At 41.2% G+C, this 22,007-nt stretch overlaps 1 protein-coding gene across 2 annotated transcripts in view; it reads left to right on the top strand.

Moving 5' to 3' along the window:
• The window catches only part of mdga2a (MAM domain containing glycosylphosphatidylinositol anchor 2a), an 871,663-nt gene that overhangs the window by 558,877 nt on the left and 290,779 nt on the right, over positions 1–22,007 (top strand). For both annotated transcript variants that reach the window (XM_048538415.2, XM_048538414.2), the window contains one exon: positions 19,328–19,597. In XM_048538415.2, coding sequence (XP_048394372.1) covers positions 19,328–19,597 — 270 coding nt within the window. The remainder of the gene's footprint in view (positions 1–19,327; positions 19,598–22,007) is intronic.

The raw sequence follows: 22,007 nt of genomic DNA, 5'->3' as shown, positions 1-22,007 counted from the left end.
TGTATTTTGCTGAGATAACAAGGTGTAGAGCTGGATGAACATAGCAGGCCCTGCAGCATTAGAGGAGCAGGAAAGTTGGCGTTTCGGGCCTAGACCGTTCTTCACAAATGTATTTTGCTTCCTAGAATTGGGGGAATGTTTTAATGGTTCAAAATATTTTGTAACGTTGACTACCAGAGAAAAAAAACAAAATTCCACAATCAACATGTTCGCTCTCCCTGCCAGTTTGCTTTTCATTGAAAGCCTTCAACTTTATATGTACCCATTACACTGGGAGTCAGTTAGCTCCATTGGCTGCACAGCTGGTGATGCTTTGTGATACGTGGGCTCAATTTCTGCACCGGTTGATGTCAATGTGAAGATCCTGCCTTCTTAACCTTGCCCCAAGCCTGATGCATTGTGCCCCCTAAGTTAAGCTCAATACCAGCCTACTCTTTCCTGGAGAGCAGGTCCTTAGGGACTTGCATTTACATTTTACACATTGCACATCTGTCCAACGTATACTATCATGTGACGGCATTGATCATAAAACAAGTGAAAAGAAAAGTTTGCACCTAAGACATGGTAGAATACTAATCTAGACCGGGCATAGTCATTAAATATTGTGTGGTATATGAATAAAAGACAGTTGCCAGCATGATGCCAAATACCCATATGCATCCCCTTAGAAAATTGCAATATCTTTAACTGAGACTGCTTGCCACTTCAGCGTAGTATATTCAGTGTGACTTCAGCAGCAGTACAGGCAGGCTGCTAAGATTCATGACATAGCTGCTGAAATTAGACTTTCTAAAGGTCTACAACACGCTGTTCTGCTTGGAAAGCATTGTTCAGTCTTAGCCATTGGAAGAAGGAGAGACGTATCCGGTGCTGGCTGAGGAGGATAAATAACAATGATTGTGGGCAATGTTTCCCTTCATTCAATCAGAAACAGCTTGACATTAACTTCAAACTAATTTCTCCTGAATGGCCAGTTCAAAATCATTCTACCTTGCCATTGCTACAGACTTGATGTTTGTAAAAGTCATGGGAAGGTTAAGTTATTAAATTTGCTGACCAGCTTCCTTTAAAAAGGCTGCCATTTTTCTTTTGTTCTGTGAAGTCATGGCTGGGGTAGAGTCAGACTCACTGTGTCTGGAGGTGGGCCTGAGGTGTCAATGGACTGTGGTGGGTGGGACAAGCTCACAAGCTAGATCAGCTGCCTCCATTTACTGGGACATCAGTACCAGTCTAATTGTGAATATCAGCCCCTCAAGCTCTCACTCCTCATTCTCCCACTGACCCCAATTGCCCCTTTGTAACCTTGTGCATAATCTCCCCAGGCTTCTTCATACTCCCAATGCCTTCCTCATTCCTCCCCAAACATCCTTGATAGGTATTCACTTCGGGCAGATATTAGGATATGTTTGAAATGGGCATTAACGCAAAACCTAATGAACAAATACCACTATTGTAAACTCATCAAAGCATTCAAAGGAAATGATGAATAACAATTAGGGAGATTAAGTAGCAGCACTGAATATTTAAGGCTTGTGTTGAAAATAATGGATCCCAATCAATCTCAAATCAGTTTGCCGCCTCCAAATGTTTTGTATAATTGGTTTACACTTTGCAAAAAATGTAATCCTTTCCACGTATTTTTTAAAAACTAACATTGTGCTATTGCTGTGTTACTGTGGTAGCCATCCATCAAAGCACTCTCTATAGCTGATGTGAGAGAATGTCCTCACTGAAGGATTAATATTTTACTGATGCACTGAGCAGGAGCTGACTGATATTCTGCAGTTTGGTGTAAGGAATAATAGAGTTGTTGTATAATACGTTGGATTGGTAGCTCAGTTTGGAGCTTTGATGATAACGAATGATGAATCATCCAATTGGTTTTCCTACACCAAGTTTTAGTAATCTAAACGCAGCTGGTACATGATGGGAAATTTGACTGCTATGCAGGCAGACATTTTCAGTCAATAATAAATGAACCAATGACAAATTTAGCGGAACAACAGATTGTAATGTAATACTTTGTAACATCTCACTGGGACAGCGCACTAGAAAGCCAGCCTTGCTTTGCTGATATCATCAAAAATATTGACGATAATAATACACAAAGAAAATAAATACACAAAATTCTGCAACTTAGCTGATTTTCAGACCTAATGTGGTCGAAGGCATGAGCCACGTGTCTGTACTTAACAAGAATGACAATTTATTTGTGTGTAATTAGGCTGTATAGGTAAAGAGTTATGAACTATTGGCATTTAACACTATGTTAAAAGGGTAATCCTCTCATAAAGTCCTCCTTACCTCTCTCTCTCTCTCTCCCCCTCCCTCTCACGCGCACACACACACACACACACACACACACACACACACACACACACACACACACACACACACACACACACACACACACTCGTGCACACAGACAAACAACAATACAGGGAAAAATAGGCCAACTGGCAGAAGAAAGCCGGGAGGCAGTTCACTGCTTCCTATTTACAAATTGATGAGATTATTCTTATCCTGGTCAGAATGTTGCTTCTCAGTTGGTTTTCTCCATATTCTTTCACTGATTTTCAAGGACACACAGTGATCAAGGTTTGCAGCTGAATGTTCAAGGACATTAGTCATTTCAGATGGATAGGCAAAAAGAAAAATGGAGATGGTTAGCACCGTTAATAAAAGATTAGAACAGTGCAGTAGTGAGACAGGTAAGATGTACAATCATGTTGGGTGCAGCTAAGGAAGAGTATGAGATGGAAAACATTGGCAACAGCTATATATAGGCCACCAAATAGTAGGGGGACGGTAGGGTATGGTATAAATTAGAATATGTTGTGGTATTTAGACAAGATGGTTTTCTAGGAAAGAATGGTAATAAATCAACTTGAAAGGACTGCTTTGTGATCTAATGTTTGGTGCAGCAACATAGAAGATAGGAGCTGGAGGGGAACATTTGGCCCTTTGAGCCTGCTCCACCATTCTTCACAATCATGGCTAATCGTCCAACTCAATGGCCTAATCCTGCTTTCTCCCCAAAACCTTTGATCCCTTTTGCCCCAAGTGCTGTACCTAGTGGCCTCTTGAATACATTTGGTGTTTTGGCATCAACTACTTCCTGTGGTAATGAATTCTACAGGCTCACCATTCTTTGGGTGAACAAATGTCTCCTCTTCTCCTTCCTAATTTATCTACCCCAAACCCTCGAACTGTGACCCTTGGTTCTGGACACATCCACCATTGGGAACATTCTCCTTGCATCTACTGTGTCCAGTCTTGTTAGAATTTTATAAGACTTTGAGATCCCCCCTCATTTATCTGAATTCCAGCAAAAAACAATCCCAACCTAGTCAATCTCTCCTCATACATCAGACCCGCCATCCCTGGAATCAGTCTGTAAACCCTGGAGAGCAAGAACATCCTTCCTCAGAAAAGGAGACAAAACTGCACACAATATTCCAGGTGTGGTCTTGCCAAGGCCTAGTACAACTGCAATAACACAATCCTGCTCCTGTACTCGAAACTGCCCACAATGAAGGACAATATACCATTTGCCTTCTTTACAACCTGCTACACCTACATTCTTACCTTCAGAGGCTGGTGTTCAAGGACGCCCAGGTCCCGCTGCACACTCCCCTCTCCCAATTTATAGCCATTCAGGTAGTAATCTGCTTCCTTGTTTTTGCTTCCGAAGTGAATAACCTCACATTTATCCAAATTATACTGCATCTGCCATTGATTTGACCACTCACCCAACCTGTCGAGATCATGCTGAAGGATCTCTGCATCCTCATCACAGTTAACCCTCCCAACTAACATGGTATCATCTGCAAACTTGGAGATGTTAGATTTTGTTCCCTCATCCAAATCAACAATATATATTGTAAATATCTGGGGTCCCAGCATCAGTCCCTGTGGAACCCTGCCAGTTACTGCCTGCCAATTTAAGAAGGACCCATTAATTCAAACTTCGTTGTTTCTTCTCTGACAACCAGTTTTCTGTCCATCTCAATACATTTCCCCCAATTCCATGCTCTTTAATCTTACACATTAATCTCGTTCTGAAAGTCCAAATATACCACATCGAATGGCTTCATCTTGTCAACTCTACTGGTTCCATCTTCAAAGACTTCCAACAGATTTGTTAAGCATGCTTTTCCCCTTCATAAATCTATGCTGACTCTGTCTGATCCTGCCATTCCTTTCTAAACATTCTACTATAAAATCCTTGATAATGAATTCAAGAATCTTTCCCACTACCGATGAGAGGCTCACTGACCTATAATTCCCTGCTTTCTCTCTTACCTCCCTTTCTGAATATTGGAGTGACATTATCTACTCTCCAATCTATGAGGTGAGGCTAATTAATAATCCAAATGTAAAGTAGTACCTAGAGAAGAGTGACAATAATTTGCTAGAACTGTACATCAGGTTTGAACATGTAGCTGAATCTGAATAAAAACCCAAAGATTCGTGGATGCTCTAAATCAGGAAACAAAACAGTGGCTGGAAAAGCTCAGCAGGTCTGGCAGCATCTGTGTAGGAAAAAACAGTGTTAACGTCTTAAGTCCGGTGACCCTTCCTCAGCACGGGCTGTGGTTGAATCTTGTAATTGTATCTGAAAGTAGGCTCTTAAATTGAACAAAGGAAACAATTGAAAGCAGGAGGTGGACAGATGAGCTGTGGTAGATCAGGGAACTGCGTTGAAAGATAGGACAATAGACAGGTAATGGCTAGCATTTAAATAGTATATGTGTGGTATGCAACAAATTTATCTTCCTTTAAGATATAAAACCACAGTAAGAAAACTAATTAACCATTGCTCACCTTCAGTGATCAGTTTCAAACAGGAGACTACCACTTTGAACAATGTGCAAATTGCTCAACACCGAAAATAGCAGTAATATGATTTGCATTCATGACACAATAGCTAAAGCAATTTTAATTCAAATATGAAATAAATTTTGATTTTTAAAGAATTATCCAAAATTCTTTACATTTCTGCTGGTGAAGTTAGTGTTCAAAATGCAATTTAACAAGACTATTGTGAAACAAAAACAGAAATTGCTAGAGAAACTCAGCACGTCTGGCAGCAGAGCTAACATTTTGGGTCCAATGATGCTTCATCCTTTGCTCACTAAAGCTGTATTAGAAGCTTACAAAGTTTCAAAAAATGGTAGTAAGCATGAGGGTTAGGGCAATTTAGAATTCAGGAAAAGGTTGACTAAAAAACTGATGTTAAAAAAAATATGATATGAAAGTAAACGAGTGGGAAACTTAAAAATCTTTCATGGGTATCTAAAAAGGAAAAGATTAGCAAAGAAATATTTGAACCCAGCCTCGGCAGTGAGAGGAAAATTTATAACAGTAAATCAGGAAATGACAGAGAAAGTAAACAAGTTCTCTGTGCTTGTCTTCATGAAAAAACAGGTTAAAAAAAAAACAGGGAATATGAGGGAACCAAGAAACTAGCAAGGATGTGGAGGTGATAGAAGGTAGTATTAGTGAAAGAAAAGTGAATGGGACTTAAAGTTAATAGATCTCATGTGCCAGATAATTGAAATCCCAGAATGTTGAAAGAGGTGCATGTTTGGATATTAGATATATTGGTAATCATCATCCAAATATCTATAGTTTGTAAATGTTACGGTCATGTTATGGTAGCAACTTTAACCCCATTATTATGGAAGGAAGGAGAGAAAAAACAAGGACTATCTGTTAGCCTAATATCAGTGATAACTGGACATTTAGAAAATAATGATCTGATTGTGCAAAATCAACATAGATTTATGGATGGGAAATTTGTTAAATAGTACAAACATAAATTATGCAATGGTGAGGCATTCAGAAGTATTGATACATAAAGACAACTTGATTTCCTTGCTTATGAGCAACTAAAAGTCAACTTGCAGCTGCGGCTAGCAATTAGGAAGGCGAGTGGCACATCACTCTTTATTACGAAAAGACTTGTTTAGTGAAGTAAAGAAAAATTTCGCTGCAATTATAGAGAAACTTGGTGAGACTATGCCTGGAGTATATTGTAGTTTTTATTTCTCTTTGCCAGAAAGAGTACAATGCAGGTTTGCCAGACTGACTGCTAGGCTGGCAAAATTATCCCATGAGAAAAACAGTGAGGAGGCTGGCTCTGTATTCTCTAGAGTTTAGAAAAATGACTAGTGATTTCATTAAAGCATAGCAAGTCAAAATCCAAAGAAAGTCCAAAGGGTGGCAATCTCTGAATAAGAGTTAGATGATTTACAACTCAGATGAAGAGGAATCTCTTCACTCAACAGTGCTGATTCTTTGGAATTCTTGTGAATTTTGTAGAAGCTAGTCACACTTCCAATATTAAACTTTTTTTTTACAATTTTTTGCAACACATCAATCACTTTTCCACCCATTGCACCAGTTCTAAACCATCTTTTTCACTGTTCACAATGCTTCCAAATTTAGTATGATCCATAAATTTTGAAACTGTGCTGTGTATATGGAGTTGGTCCTTCCCTTATATAAATCAGGAGATCAAGTATCCCAACACCACTGCCTGGAGAACTTCACTACAAACTTTCTTCCAGTTTGAAACTTACAGCTCCTTGCTTCCCATCAAATTTTTTTATCCACATTGTTAGAATCCTTTTGTTCTAAGCCATAACATAGCTCATAAAAACTGGTATGGAACTAAATAGCTTATCAAATAGTATCAATCTGAATAGGTATTAACAAAATAGATAGGGAATAATTGTTCCTATTGGTGGAAGGATTGGGAATGGCAGGGCAGAGACTTGAGATAAGTGGAAAAGAAGGAATGGCAATGTGAGGAGAAATCTCTACCACCTTTAGTAGGTTGTTAAGGTTGAGTATGAGAGAGAGAGAAATAATGGGAACTGCAGATGCTGGAGAATCCAAGATAACAAAGTGTGGAGCTGGATGAACACAGCAGGCCAAGCAGCATCTCAGGAGCACAAAAGCTGACGTTTTGGATTAGACCCTTCATCAGAAAAGGGGGATGGCGAGACAGTTCCAAAATAAATAGGGAGAGAGGGGGAGGTGGACCGAAGAGGATAGAGGAGAAGATAGGTGGAGAGGAGAGTATGGGTGGGGAGCTGGGAGGGGACAGGTCAGTCTAGGGAGGACGGACAGGTCAAGGGGGCGGGATGAGGTTAGTACGTAGGAAATGGAGGTGCAGGTTGAGGTCGGAGGACGGGATAGGTAAGAGGAAGAACAGTTTAGGCAGGCGGGGACGAGCTGGGCTGGTTTCGGGATGCAGTAGGGGGAGGGGAGATTTTGAAGCTTGTGAAGTCCACATTGATACCATTGGGCTGCAGGGTTCCCAAGTGGAATATGAGTTGCTGTTCCTGCAACCTACGGGTGGCATCATTATGGCACTGCAGGATGCCCAGGAGGGACATGTCATCTCAGGAGTGGGAGGGGGAATTGAAATGGTTCACGGCTGGGAGGTGCAGGTGTTTGTTGCGAACTGAGTATGAGCTGCCTGAGAGTTAATGGAGTCACATTCAATTAGCGTATTCAAGAGAAAACTGGGTTTTTATCTGTAAAGAACGCTTGGTCTGGGTATGGGGAGAAGGCAGGAGAATGAGACAAGATTCATTGCTCATTCAGAGATCAGGCATAGATATGATATATTGAATGGCATACATTGTAATAATTTTGTGATTCTCAATTTATCATCAGCTTCATCTTTCATACTCCTGTGCAGTACTGATGGGGTGTTGCATTGTCAGAGATGATGTCTTTTGACGAGATATTAAACTGTAATCCTGTCTGCTCTCTCCGGTGAATTTAAGCATTTACAAGTTACTTGTTTTGAAAAAGAGCAAAGGAGCTATACTTCAAGTAAAACCAAATGCTACAAATGCCAGAGATCTGAAATAAAATAGGAAGTGCTGTAAATACTCAACAGGTCTAGCAGCATCTGTAGTTCTAAAGACGGCCAATTGGGTTTGAAATATTGACTCTTTTTTTCTCTCCGCAGAAACCGAAAAAAAATTCTCCAGCATCTTTTGATTATTTGATTATTGTAAGGGTGTTATTACTGATATTGTGTCCATTATTTATCTGTCAAACAACATCAGTAAAACAAATTATTTCGCCGTTATCACATTGCACTTGCCACCATATTTTCTAACTTATAGCAGTGACTACACTTTGAAAGTACTTAATTAGCTGTGAGAGATAGTGGGAACTGCAGATGCTGGAGAATCTGAGATAACAAAGTGTAGAGCTGGATGAACACAGCAGGCCAAGCAGCATCATAGGAGCAGGAAAGCTGACGTTTCGGGCCTAGACCCTTCTTCAGAAGTACTTTGCGGTGTTTTAAGGCTGTGAAAGGCATTATATAAATGCAAATCTTCCCTTTTTCATCTTTGTAATTGCTTCAGACTATTTTAATACATTAAAAATGTTATATAAATGGAAATTGTTTTATTGTCGTTTCCCTCCTAGCTGGCAGAATAAAGAATTGTAAAGCTAATTAGCATGACTGACTTCAAATTCTGACGAAGGAAAAGAAGTTCTTATATTAAAATATCAAGTCGAGAATAGAATGGCCAGATTTTAGTCAGAGCCGAGTAAATTGAAGCAGAGATTCAAGAGAGGCATTCGAAATCATGAAGGTCAAATTGATGGAGTCAATTATGGAACAAAAGGAGGCCATTCAGCCACTGAATCCATGGTGACTCTCGGGGAAGCAGCCAGTCCCCTTCCTGGGATCTAGCCCTATAGTCCTGCAAGTTTATTTCCATTAAAAGACTATCCAATCTACTTTTGAAACCTTTACCTGTCTCTGCTTTTCCACATGGAAAGAAAATGTTTCCATTGGTTCGACAGTTGATTTTTAGAAGGTATAGATCCAAAATAATGGGAAAAAGGCCAAGGAAAATAAGCCTGTGTTTGCTGGCACTACTCACAACTCTGCATGCATGCGTGCCCACATGTATGCAGAATTTTAAACAAATTTATCGTATCAAATCTGCAAACGCACAGTCTGTCGCAAAGCCAATATCAGGTTCTGGGAGTGCAGTGGGGTTGTCATGGCAGGGTCTAGGGGAGGACTGCCAGAGGTTTGGTGTGTCAATTTAATAATTATTCAGAAGTTCGACCAATTATTTAATATGTTAGCTGGTTTAATTACTCATTTTACTGCAGCAGCCCCTTCAACATTCTCCCATGGATACTTGCAGAGTATTCTAGTTTCATGGGAATTGCCCAGTGGAGTTTTCAATTTCCCACGCAACTCCTTCTGAGGCTGCTACAATGATAATTCTGCGGGATTGGCATCAGCAACTCTGATCTACACTTCAGAAATGACTGTCCAGCCATTGGAAAATCCATACCATTATAACCGGTTACATAAGAGATTTAAATTAAAATCACAGCAGATGTAGAGCACCGGTACAGATTAGAACTGTTTAGCACTGCTGTGCCCTGGTTTCCTCCCACCATCCAAAGATGTGCAAGTTAGCTGGATTGGCTATGCTAGTTGCCAGACAGTATCCAGAGATGTGCAGGCTAGGTGGGTTAGCCATGATAAATATGGGGTTACAAGGACAAGGTGGGGGCATGTGGTTGGCTGGGTCAGATGTCCTTTGGAGGGTCCGTGCAGACTTGATGGGCTGAATGGCATTTACCTGTACTGTAGGGAGTTCAATGTTTTGATTTTATTCTATGAGAATATTCCTGATCATGGAAGTGAGTCATTGTGAAAGATTTAATCTTTTATATGACCAATAGGTTGGGGATGAAAATGAGGTATGATGGAAAATAGCAGAATTGCGTTGTAAAGTCAGCAGGAAGTTTTGTTTAAATATTGCGCACTACATGCCTCTTTTACAGAAACATCACTCTATTGATATTACTGTTGTAAAGGCACAAGAATTTTCCAGAGCCAAGTAAAGTTTTGTTTCTTCTTAATTTTGGTTAAGGAAAATATCCTGAATATATGGGCGGCACGGTGACTCACTGATTAGCACTGCTGCCTCACAGCACCAGGGACCTGAGTTTGGTTTGAGGTTTGGGCAACTGCCATTTTGAAGTTTGCACATTCTCCCTGTGTCTGTGTGAGTTTCCTGTGGGTGTTCTGGTTTCTTCCTATAGTCCAAGGATGTGCAGGGTTGTTGGATTGGCCATGCTAAATTGCCAATAGTGCCCGGGGATGTTTGGGTTGGGTGGGTTAATCATGGGAAATGCAGGGGTAGGCAAATGGTTCTGGGTGGGATGCTCTTTGGAGGGGAAGTGTGGACTTGTTGGGTCAAATGGCCTCTTTCCACATTGTAGGGACTCTATGAAAATGCAAGGTTGATATGGAGAAGTGAAAGCCCTTTTTGACAGCACTATTTAAAATTAGGAACAAGACAGTTAAAATTATACATTCTATTTATAGGCACAGTCATCATATTTCAAACGAAATAGCCAAACTCATCCTCATAACAAATAACCTTGAATGATCAATGTCAAATAGATGTTGTCTGTGTTCTGGACTCTTCAAGCAAATTCCAATACTTTATTCAAGTGCTGTTGCTGGCGAGGCAGACAAAAGGACACTAAATTTGGTTTCTAGTTCAACTTGATTTTATAAACAACGTAGTCCTTATTGAAAACGCTATGTGAACATTTCGCAGACCCCCACAATATTTACTCTTTATCTAGCCAATCTCTCTGAGAGGAAATATTACCCAGAATGGTCCACATGTTTAAGCTGGGCTGTTGGAATCTCCTTCCTCTCCGACGCAAAGCTCGCTCTCTTCCACAAAGTTGGGTCTCTCAGGTCAGGGTGGATTTTCTTCTGGGGCTCCTTGGGTTACTGCACAGTCTTTTGTCATGAGTTTTGCTGCAAGTCTTCATGGAAGGTCTAGCCTCGAGACTTGTGCATTTTTGTCCCTCCTCTCCAAGACCTTCGGCTATGGAGACTACCATGTTGAGTAGTACGTAAATTGTTCAACACTGAAACAAGTGGGTGTGACCATAGTAAGTGCAAGAAAATGTGACGTTTCTGTGCAATCAGTACATTTGAAAAACGTGGGTGTGCTGTGGAATCATTTGTCTCATTGAAGTGTGCCTTCGTACTGAAAAGGTTGAAACCACCATTAAACACTCACCTTTGAGTTTGAGGATTGAGTTCAAGCCTCATGCCAAGATCTGAGGGCATGATCTAATTGTACAGTTCAGTATATGTCAAAAATACTGTTCTTCAAATGGATGCTGGTGCAAGTCTAATCTGGGACTCAACCGCATTTTAACCATTACAAAAATTACACTCTCAGCATTCTGGTCATCAATTTCCACCCAGCATTATTGCTGTTTTGAGCGTTTTGTTTTGTCTAAAATTGTTGTGTTTATTTACATATGGCACAGTAACTGGTTATTTTGTTGGCTGGAATTTGTTAGAGTGCATCATCTTGTGATATGCTGAGTCAGGTAGACTTCCCTGTGCATTTCATTTCAATTTTATTTGCCATCTATCTTGTTTGGACTGAGCTGATGATGGTGAACGCAGGCAGCAGAGAACCTGGAACAGTTGGTGTGCAATGGAAACAGAGACATATGTCTACAATCAATTAAATGTAAGCATTGAGAAGTAAAAGAGGAAGAGGATGAATTAAAGGGGATGTATATGCTGTTAAATTAGGGTCAAAAAAACAGCTAAAGAGTTGAGATGATGTGGAGGTGCTGGTGTTGCACTGGGGTGGACATGGTCAGAAATCACACAACACCAGGTTATAGTCCAACAGGTTTATTTGAAATCACAAGCTTTCTAAGACTTGCTCCTTCTTCAGGTGTTAGTGAGAGAGGTAGTACCAGACAGAAAATTTATAAGTAAAAGATCAAAGGGTCACACCACTGTATTAAACAAACCTCAGGTGCTTGTTAAATTTTTAATCAGTAGAATGTTTTAATTGATTAATATCTGCAATTTCCTTTCAAGTCACTGTCCTGAGAGAACCAGAAGTTTTATCAGTATAAAGAAGAGTTGACATTTTAGGTCGGATAATGCATGTTTGGTGTGAGGCCTTGTTTAGAATCTATTTGTGTTTTAGTTTGTAGTCAGACTGGTTCTATTTCTAAAGTAGGAATATATAAAACGCCACATTGACTGTAAATTGCATGTGTTGTGAACAAAATTAAATGTATCTATAAATGTACCCCATAGATGTGTGTGCGTGTGTGTGTGTGTGTGTGTGTGTGTGTGTGTGTGTGTGTGTAGAGAAAACAAGGAGACAGAAAGAAAAGTGAGAAAAAATGTTCAATGTTCAAAGCTTTGACATTTTAAAATTTCCAACTACTTACTGTTTAAAAGATGAGATACTAAACTTTTAATTATTTACATTCTAAGCTCAATTTTGAATGAGAGTCATTAACACTTTATACATCTTTAAAAGATTACTTATTCTGTGAACCATTAGACTTAATCTCTAATGGGAACTTAATGTGCAATTGCAACATCTGTGTGAAAGACTGGGAAGGTTGGGATGGAATGCCATTTTTCTCATGCTAACATTGAAATTGTGCATGAGTCTTTTCAAGTTTACAGATGACATAAAATGGAGTGAGAGGGTGAGCTATGGCAAGGATGTGGAGATGCTTCAGTGTGATTCAGACAAGTTGAGTGAGCGGGCAAATGCTTGGTAGCTGATCTATAATGTAGATAAGTGTAAGGCTATGCTCTTTGGTAGCAAAAATAAGGACACAGATTATTATCGAAATGGCCATAGATTGGGAAAGGGGGAGAGGAAAAAAAGATTAGAGTGTCCTTTTCACTGTGAAAATCAGCTTACAGAAGCAGCAGGTGGTGAAGAAGACAAATAGTATATTGGCCTCATAGCAAGAGGATTTGAGTACAGAAGCAAAAATGCAATTGTACAGGGCTATGGTGAGACCACATCTGGAGTATTGTTTGCAGCTTGGTCTCCTTATCTAAGAAATGGTATTTTTCCTATAGAGGGAGTGCCACAAAGGATAAAGGCCGATTCCTGTGAACACAGGACATATGAAGGGACAATGGCTTGGTTAGGGCTAATGTGCGCTAGAGTTGCGAAAAAAGATGGGTGGACTTCCAGAAATCTGTTAGATTATAACAGGAATAGAAAGACTAAATTCAAGCCCTCCCTGGACTACCCACGTAGATGTGATAATCAGGACAGTACAAGAACACCACTTCTTCCTCAGTCAGCCCAGGAATTTTGGCATGTCCATAAGGTCCCTCAACAACTTCTACAGATGCAGCACTGAAACTATGCCGTCTGGGTGCATAACAGCCTGGTATGGCAATTGCTCTGCCCAAGACTGTAAGAAACTACAGGAGGCAATGTGCACAACCCAGACCATCACGGAAACCAACTTGCCACCCATGGATAGTAGGAACTGCAGATGCTGGAGAATGTGAGATAACAAGGTGTAGAGCTGGATGAACACAGCAGGCCAAGCAGCATCAGAGGAGCAGGACGGCTGATATTTCGGGCCTAGACCCTTCTTCAGAAATGGGGAAGGGGAAGGTGTTTCTGAAATAAATAGGGAGATAGGGGGAGGCAGACAGAAAATGGATAGAGGAGAAGATAGGTGGAGAGGAGACAGACAGGTCGAAGAGGCAGGGATGGAGCCAGTAAAGGTGAGTGTATTTGAGAAGGTAGGGCGGAGATAGATCAGTCCAGGGAGGATGGACAGGTCAAGGGGGCAGGATGAGGTTAGTAGGTAGAAGATGGGGGTGAGGTTTGTGGTGGGAGGAGGGGATAGGTGAGAGGAAGAACGGGTTAGGGAGGAGGGTCGAGCTGGGCTGGTTTTGGGATGCAATTGGGGGAAGGGGAGATGTTGAAGCTTGTGAAGCCCACATTGATACCATTAGGCTGCAGGGTTCCCAAGCGGAATATGAGCTGCTGTTCCTGCAACCTACGGGTAGCATCTTTGTGGCACTCCAGGAGGCCCAGAATGGACATGTCGTCTGAGGAGTAGGAGGGGCAGTTAGAACATAGAACAGTACAGCACAGTACAGGCCCTTTGGCCCACGATGTTGTGCCGAACCTTTACCCAAAACCTAAGGTCTATCTAACCTCCACCGCTGCCTTATACTATCATTATGCATGTGGGATCATGGTCATCATGGGCTGGTTGGACAGAATGGCCTGTTTCCATGCTGTATGACTCTGAGGAGGAATACCAATTTACCAAAATAGGGAAGAATAAGATGTGAGTGATTGACAAGAAACAGAAAGGAAGGTAGATGGGACATCTTCAAGTGATCCTAAAGCCCAAACTCCATGATCTGATTTGGTGATTGCACCACACCTTAGCAGCTGAATGTCAAGCTAGGAGAAATTGCCAGATGAGAGGACCAAAGAGACAAAAAAGAATATTGTAGAATTCTGAGGTGCAGAGGGATCTAGTTAATCACGAATCATAGAAGGTTAGTGTGCAAGTATTGCAAGTAATTAAGAAGGCTAATTAAATGCTATACTTTGTTACAAGAGGAATCGAACATTAAAGAAAGGATTTTACACTTCAGTTATACAGTGCACTGCTGAGACAACATCTCATTAATGTGTACGGTTTTGTTCTCCTTGTGTAAGGAAGGCTGTAAATATGTTGGAGGTGGTTCAGATAACTTTATTAGATCGATATTTGGAATTCTCACTAACATCACAGAACTGAGCCTAGAATATCAGAAGCCATTTGTTATCAAATCATTGATTTCAATAAAAAACTTTCAATAAAATCATTGGCTGTTGCTTTTGTATATTACAAAACAGTACAGCGCCTTGCAGCATTGAAATGTTTCAAGGCTGGGAGGTGCAGTTGTTTATTGCAAACCAAGCGTAGGTGTCCTGCAAAGCGGCCCCCAAGCCTCCGCTTGGTTTTCCCGATGTAGAGGAGGCCACAACAGGTACAGCGGGTGCAGAATACCATATTAGCAGACGTGCAGGTGAACATCTGCTTGATGTGGAAAGTCTTTTTGGTGCCTGGGATGGGGGTGAGGGAGGAGGTATGGGGGCAGGTGTAGCACTTCCTGCGGTTGCAGGGAAAAGTGTCGGGCGTGGTGGGGCTGGAGGGGAGTGTGGAGTGGACAAGGGAGTCACGGAGAGAGTGGTCCCTCCAGAAAGCAGAAAAAGGTGGGGAGGGAAAAACGTCGTTGGTGGTGGGGTCGGATTGCAGATGCTGGAAGTGTCGGAGAATGATGCATTGGATCCGGGGGTTGGTGGGCTGGCATGTGAGGATGGGGGGATTCTGTTTTCATTGTTATTGTGGGGAGAGGGTGTAAGGGATGAGTTGTGAGAAATGCGGGAGACACGGTTGAGGGCGTTCTCGACCACTGCGGGGGGCAAGTTGCAGTCCTTGAAAAAACGAGCACATCTGAAATGTCCGGGAGTGGAATGCCTCATCCTGGGAGCAGATGCGGCGGAGGTGAAGAAATTGGGAATAGGGGATGGCATTTTTTCAGGAAGGTGGGTGGGAGGAGGTGTATTCTAGGTAGCTGTGGGAGTCGGTTGGCTTGAAATGGATATCGGTTTCCAGGTGTTGGATGGAGATGGAGACAGAAAGGTCCAGGAAAGAGAGCGAGGTACCAGAGATGGTCCAGGTGAACTTAAGTTTGGGGTGGAAGGTGCTGGTGAAGTGGATGAACTGAAGTGGAGGAAATGGATTAACATTATTTGAGGCTTTTGAGGTTCTTTCATCACTCTAATAACGGCCGTGAAGAAGCTGCTCCTGAACCTTCTGGTGAGTGTCTTCAGGCTTCTGTATCTTCTGCCTGATGGAAGAGGTTGTAGGAGAGCATTACCAGGGCGCCTATCTCTTCCCTAACTCTTCCACCCATGGACTCCATTTACACTGCTCACTGCTATCGAAAGGCTGCCAATGTCATTAAAGACCCATCGCACCCTGGTAATGATCTACAACCTCTTCCATCAGGCAGAAAATACAGAAGCCTGAAGACATGCGCCAGCAGGTTCAGGAACAGCTTCTTCCCGGCCATTATTAGAGTGATGAACGGAATCTCTAGACTCAAATAATGTTAATGTTGCTAATGTTGATATTGCCTAGTGCATGCCCTGTGCAATGTGACCTGCATACATCTATCTAAGTCTTTCTGGATAATGATGGGATAGTGTAGGGGGAGGGACTTAAATTGGTTCATAGGTCGGCGCAACATTGGGGGCCGAAGGGCCTGTTCTGCGCTGCATTGTTCTATGTTCTATATCTTGCAACCTCTGGTCAGTATATCCTGCTTACTATGATCTGCCTGTACTGCTTGTAAATAAGGCTTTTCATTGTACTTTGGTACACATGATAATAAATCAATTAATCAATCGAGAGGGATGTTGCTGATTACTGAGAAGTCCAGAACCAGGAGTTACATTCTGAGGATAGGGAATAAACATTTAGGATTGAAATGATGACCAAGGGAGTGGTGATTATGTGGAATTCTGTGCCACAGAAAATGATGAGACCAAAATAAGTATACTTTCAAAATATTGTTCTGAGTGCTAAAGTAATCAAAGTGTATGAGATGAAAGTGGAAACAGGTTATTGATTTGGATGATCTTATTCAATAGCGAAGCAGTCTCAAAGGACAAATGACGTACTTTTTGTCATGCTGAGGGTGACACAGTGGCTCAATGGTTAGCACTGCTGCCTCATAACACCAGGGACCCAGGTTTAATTCCAGTCTCAAACAACAGTCTGTGTGGAGCTTGGACATTCTCTCTATGTCTGTGTGGGTTTTCTCTGGGTGCTCCAGTTTCTTCGCACAATCTGAAGATGTGCAGATGAGGTGGATTATCCCATATTGTCCAGGGATACGTAGGTTAGGTGGATTTGCCATGGAAAAAAACAGGATTTTGGGACCAGGGATAGAGTAGGGCAGTTGAGTCTGGTTGGGATTCTCTTTGGAGAGTTGTCGCGCTGAAGGATCTGTTTCCACACTGCAGGGATTGATAGGGGATTAAAGCCTTTTATGTTTCTATATCTAGTGGCTTATGATAATTTGCAATTCATAGAATCATAGATAGTCAACGGAACAAGAAAAAAGCCCACTGGAGCATTGTGTTTGCATCAGCCTAAAAATGGGCAGGGTCGAGGTTATCTAAGATTACAAGGAGATCTTGATCAATTGGATCAATGGGCTCAGGAGTGACAGATGGTGTTTAATTTGGATAAATAGGTATTGCATTTTGCTAAAACATTCTAGGGCAGTACCTACATAATTATTGGAGCCTTAGGTCGTGTTGTAGAGCAGAAAGACCTAGGGGTTCAGGTACATAATTCCTTGAAATTTGTGTCACAGATAGACAGGGTGGTTAAGAAGGCATCTCACATGCTTGCCTTCATTGCTCAGACCTTTAATTACAGATTATATGTTGAAGTTGTACAGGATGTTGGTCAGGCCACTGCTGGTGTACTGTGTACAGTTCTGGCCACCCTGCTATAGGAAGAATATTAAAAATTAGAGAGGGTTCAGAAAAGATTTCCCAGGATGTTGCTGGAGTTATAAAGATAGACTGTGTAGGCTAGGACATTTTTCACTGGAGCGAAGGAGGTTAAGGGGTGGCCTTAAAGAGGTTTATAAAATCATGGGAAGCACAAATATTGTGAATAGCAAGTGTCTTTCTCCAGGATGGGGGAGTTTAAAACTAAGGTGCATATTTTGAAGGTGAGAGGACAAAAATTTTAAAAAGGTAATGAGGAACAACTTTTTTACATAAAAGGGGGTTAATACGTGGAATGCACTTCCAGAGGAAGTGATGGATGTGGGTAGAGTTATAACGTTTAAAAGACATTTCGATAAATATATGACTGGGAAATGTTTAGGGGGATATAGGCCAAACACAGGCAAATGGGATGGTTTGGTTTTGAGAACATGATCAACATGGACCGGTTGGACCAAAGAGCCTGTTTCTTTGCTGTATGAATCTGAGTCTGTGACCTTTCAGGCTTCGCTTGCAAAAATTCAATTGTCCGCACAACAGTTTTCCTAGTGGTGGAAATTAAAATAATAATAAAATCTATTCAAAAGGATGTCTTCATTTTCTGCCTCACTAAAAAAAAATATGAAATTAATCGCAGGTAATTTTAAAAAAACAGAAAAAAAGAAAATTATGATCGGATTTTCTTTGAGTTCTTCCCTCACTTCTTTTAAGTGATGGTGTACATTTAATCCAGCAGTGATGATTTACGCTAATCCTATTAAAATGTGCATTCTCCCAATATTTATCACATCCACTCATTCTCTCTCTTACTCCTTAAATACATCATCTACATCATCTGCTTTATTTGTGAAGACAGGCACAAAATATCCTTAAATATTAAACCCACATAAATGACAACAAAAACACAAAACCACAGAAAGCACAGTCTTTGCTTTATTCCCATCTCTGCTGCCTCTACACAGATTAATTTTTGGTCTTTTATTGGCCTGAGTCTTTCCTCAATTAATAAAACATCTTTGAATTCATGTTGATTCTGCTTACCATTATTCTCTCTTGCTCCCCCTTTGCTTTCCTAATTTTCATACCAGTTTCAGCCCTACATGGTCTATGCTTCTCCCAGCTTTCTATAGTATTCAGTTCTTGGTGTCACACATAAGCTTTCCTCTTCTGACTTACCCTACCCTGTGCACTGCCTAACATTCGGGGGGTTTGGGGGGAGCTAAATTTGTATGCTTCATGTTTTTTTTATTGTGACAGCATATTTGTTCTAATTCTTTGAATGCCTCCCACCCGTCTGCTGCTGATTCACCTACAATTAACTGTTTGCAGAGCACTTTTGCAAAATCTACACGCTTAGAAAATTGGCCTTGCCCCAAAGTAGAATTTTGACTCTTGTTCTATTTTGTTCTGTTCCACAAATTTCTTAAAACTGTCCAAACTATGATTATTATAAAACTGTTCTCCCATTTCCACTCCCTCTACTTCTCCAGCTTAATTTGCTAAAACTTTATATGGTATCTCTTCCTCAACACCATGCACTGGTCAACGTACAGATTTATAATAGTGTGAGTTGATCAAATGCACTTTTTCAGCAAATTCTGGTTAAAATTTCTAAAATACTTCTAAATATTTCTGATAAATTTGATAAGGTGCGAGTAAAATGCAGCTTTTTCTTCTTTTTCAATCAGTTTTGTTCTTGAAAGGATATCATTCCCTTTATATGTCTTAATTGGATATATTGCTAATTGTTCATAGTCATCTCTATAGGCTACATCACTGGATACTTCCTTGAATTTTTTTTTTAATCGGCACTTTATCTACGTTTTCTGTTTACCATGAAGAAATTTTATCACAAGATTAACACATTGATTCAGGCCTGTCTTTCCCTTTTGCAGACCCACCAAGCGTGGACCCTACATTTCTGGAGATTCGACAGGGTCAAGGCAGGAGCATTACCATGACCTGCAGAGTACTGAAAGCTTACCCAACCCGGGTTTTGACCTTCGAGTGGAAGCTGGGCAATAAGATTTTACTAACGGGACGATTTGAGTCACAAGATTATACGCAGATCAGAGTGGACAATCTTTCCAAAGACAGCTATGGAGTTTACAACTGCAGCATAATCAATGAAGCTGGCGCTGGCACGTGTAGTTTCCTTGTGACAGGTATTCATCTGAAATGTCAATAATGTGATACATTTATATTACAGACTGCATCTTATTCCCCTGCTGTCTTAATTTAGCATGGTAAATATGTTTCTTTTCTGCATTTGTCCAATTCACCTGGCAGAATCATTTTGCAGAGAGTTTGCAACCAAGAGCTTAGTGTCCAAGAAGCATAGGACTGGATTTTACACTTTTCTTGGAGCTATTGAGAACATGAAATCATCATTTCGTGGCCACTTATGGGCTCCATCTCTACCTGATATTTCATCCGTGACTGGGGTGGGTAGGGGGTAGCACATCCCATGAGAAGCCTTTAACTCCCCGACTGGTCTGCCTAATTGCTGTGAAGAGCCTCTTTTACAGGGAATTATGCCCTAAGGAAATATCGTCAGTTCCCATCCCAGCCTCTTGAACCACACCTCAAACCCCTCATCAAGAGGTCTTAGTTTAAGGATAAGGGGTAAATCTCATAGGACTGAGTTGAGGAGAAACCCAGCGACTGGGAGCCTGTGGAATTTATTACCACAGAAAGTGGTTGAGGTCAAAATACTTTGTGTTTTCAAGAAAGAGATGGGTATTGCTCTATGGCTAAAGGAGAAATGGAATATTAGGAGATGGTAGGATTAGGATATTGAACTCAATAGAGGAGCAGATTTGAGGGGTTGAATGGCCTACTCTTGACCCCTATCATTTTCTTACGAGATACCGAAGACCAGATTTCTTTGAGATCCCTAGCACGGTGAAGCTCCCTACAATTGCCAATGCTACTGCTGGTGTTGGTGGGTCTACAGAGGTGTCGATTAGTGGGCAGCTTTCTAAAATGGGTGTCCTGCAGAGACCAAGGTCTTGCTTTAAAGCTGTTGATAATGCTCCCCGTGTTAAATTGCTGCAGATAAGCTATCGGGAAGGTACGTAGATTGACCCTGAACTTTAAGCTAGCGGCAGGCCAGGATTGTGACTCTCATAAAATCCAGTGGTAGCTTCATTTCCACTTCTGACTGCCATTGGCATTATTTTCACCTTCTTGCTATTATAACACATAGTAGCAGCAGAGTAAAGGTACATTCTCCTGCCTGAAGACTGAAATACAAGCCTAGAATGGAAATAAATTGAATTAATAACCATGGTTAAAATTAATTATTGGAACTTCAAGCAACAGATGGTAGCAAGTAAAAAGGCAGATTTTAGTCTCGAGGTGGGGATGACATTTATAAACCTTTTCAAGGTTCATGGTTATAATGCGTTAAGATGTTAGTGAGACTTTTTTTTCCTTCATGGAAATGATTTGGGAATGAGTTATGTTTGAGCATTACTTAGGAAACTAAAGTGGCTTTTCATGGGTAGTGAAGGCAGATATTGAGATAGGATGAGTCAATTTTTGGAATGTCAGTGTTCATGGTCTGTTTTAAAATGCTGAACAGCACATTACTGGGTCATCAAATCTAAGAAAGATCAGGTTCTATCTGTGTTATTCTAAGAATCTAGTAAAATACACCAACCTCATCCTTCAGGGTGTCTCAACATCTTAACCCCTAGGGTGGCACGGTGGCTCAGTGGTTATCACTGCAGCCTCACAGCGCCAGGGACCCGGGTTCGATTCCCGCCCCGGGCGACTGTCTGTATGGAGTTTGCACATTCTCCCAGTGTCTGTGTCGGTTTCCCCCGGGTGCTTTGGTTTCCTCCCACAGTCCAAAGATGTGCAGGCTAGGTGGATTGGCCATGCTAAATTGCCTGTAGTGTACAGGGGTGTGTGGGTTATAGGGGGATGGGTCTGGGTGGGATGGTTCAAGCGGCATTGTGGACTTGTTGGGCTGAAGGGCCTGTTTCCATAATGTAAGGAAATCTAATCAAGCATTAACAAATAGGGCATTGTGATTTCAATGTTGCACTGAGGTATTGGTGTCAAAACATCCTTTACTGAAGAACAGATGTCTCTGGCATTGGTGCAATCATTTTAAATAACATTAATAGTGTTGTGTGCAGTTTTACATTGGTGAGAGCCTGGATTAAGGACATAAACAATCATCAATTTCTGTCTGTGATTTTAATCATTCAACATAGCCTTAATTTGGCAACAAGAGTCTCCACGTATTCAAACATTATTGTATAAATATCACACAGTGGGGTGAGGGTTGTTGGCTGTAACTGAGCTTTTGCTTCTTCTAAGCGTTTCTGTGTCATTAACATCTGTGCCAAAGATGAAGTGGTTGTCGTTGTGTCCAGATAGAAAACAAATTAAGTACCTCACGTTTTGAGATTATCATTGTTGAACCCATTATAGGCTCAACATCCTGGTAAGGTGCAGGAGTTCAATGTCAACAAAGTCATATATTTATTAAGCACCATAAACAGGCCTCAGATGGTCTCCAGGAACAGTGTCAAACACATCTCAAAAATATCTCACTAAGCC

Source organism: Stegostoma tigrinum, chromosome 10 (assembly GCF_030684315.1).
Source record: "Stegostoma tigrinum isolate sSteTig4 chromosome 10, sSteTig4.hap1, whole genome shotgun sequence".
NCBI lineage: Eukaryota > Metazoa > Chordata > Chondrichthyes > Orectolobiformes > Stegostomatidae > Stegostoma > Stegostoma tigrinum.
Note: the sequence above shows the minus strand (reverse complement) of the source record. Positions and strands in the feature narration are given on the sequence as shown.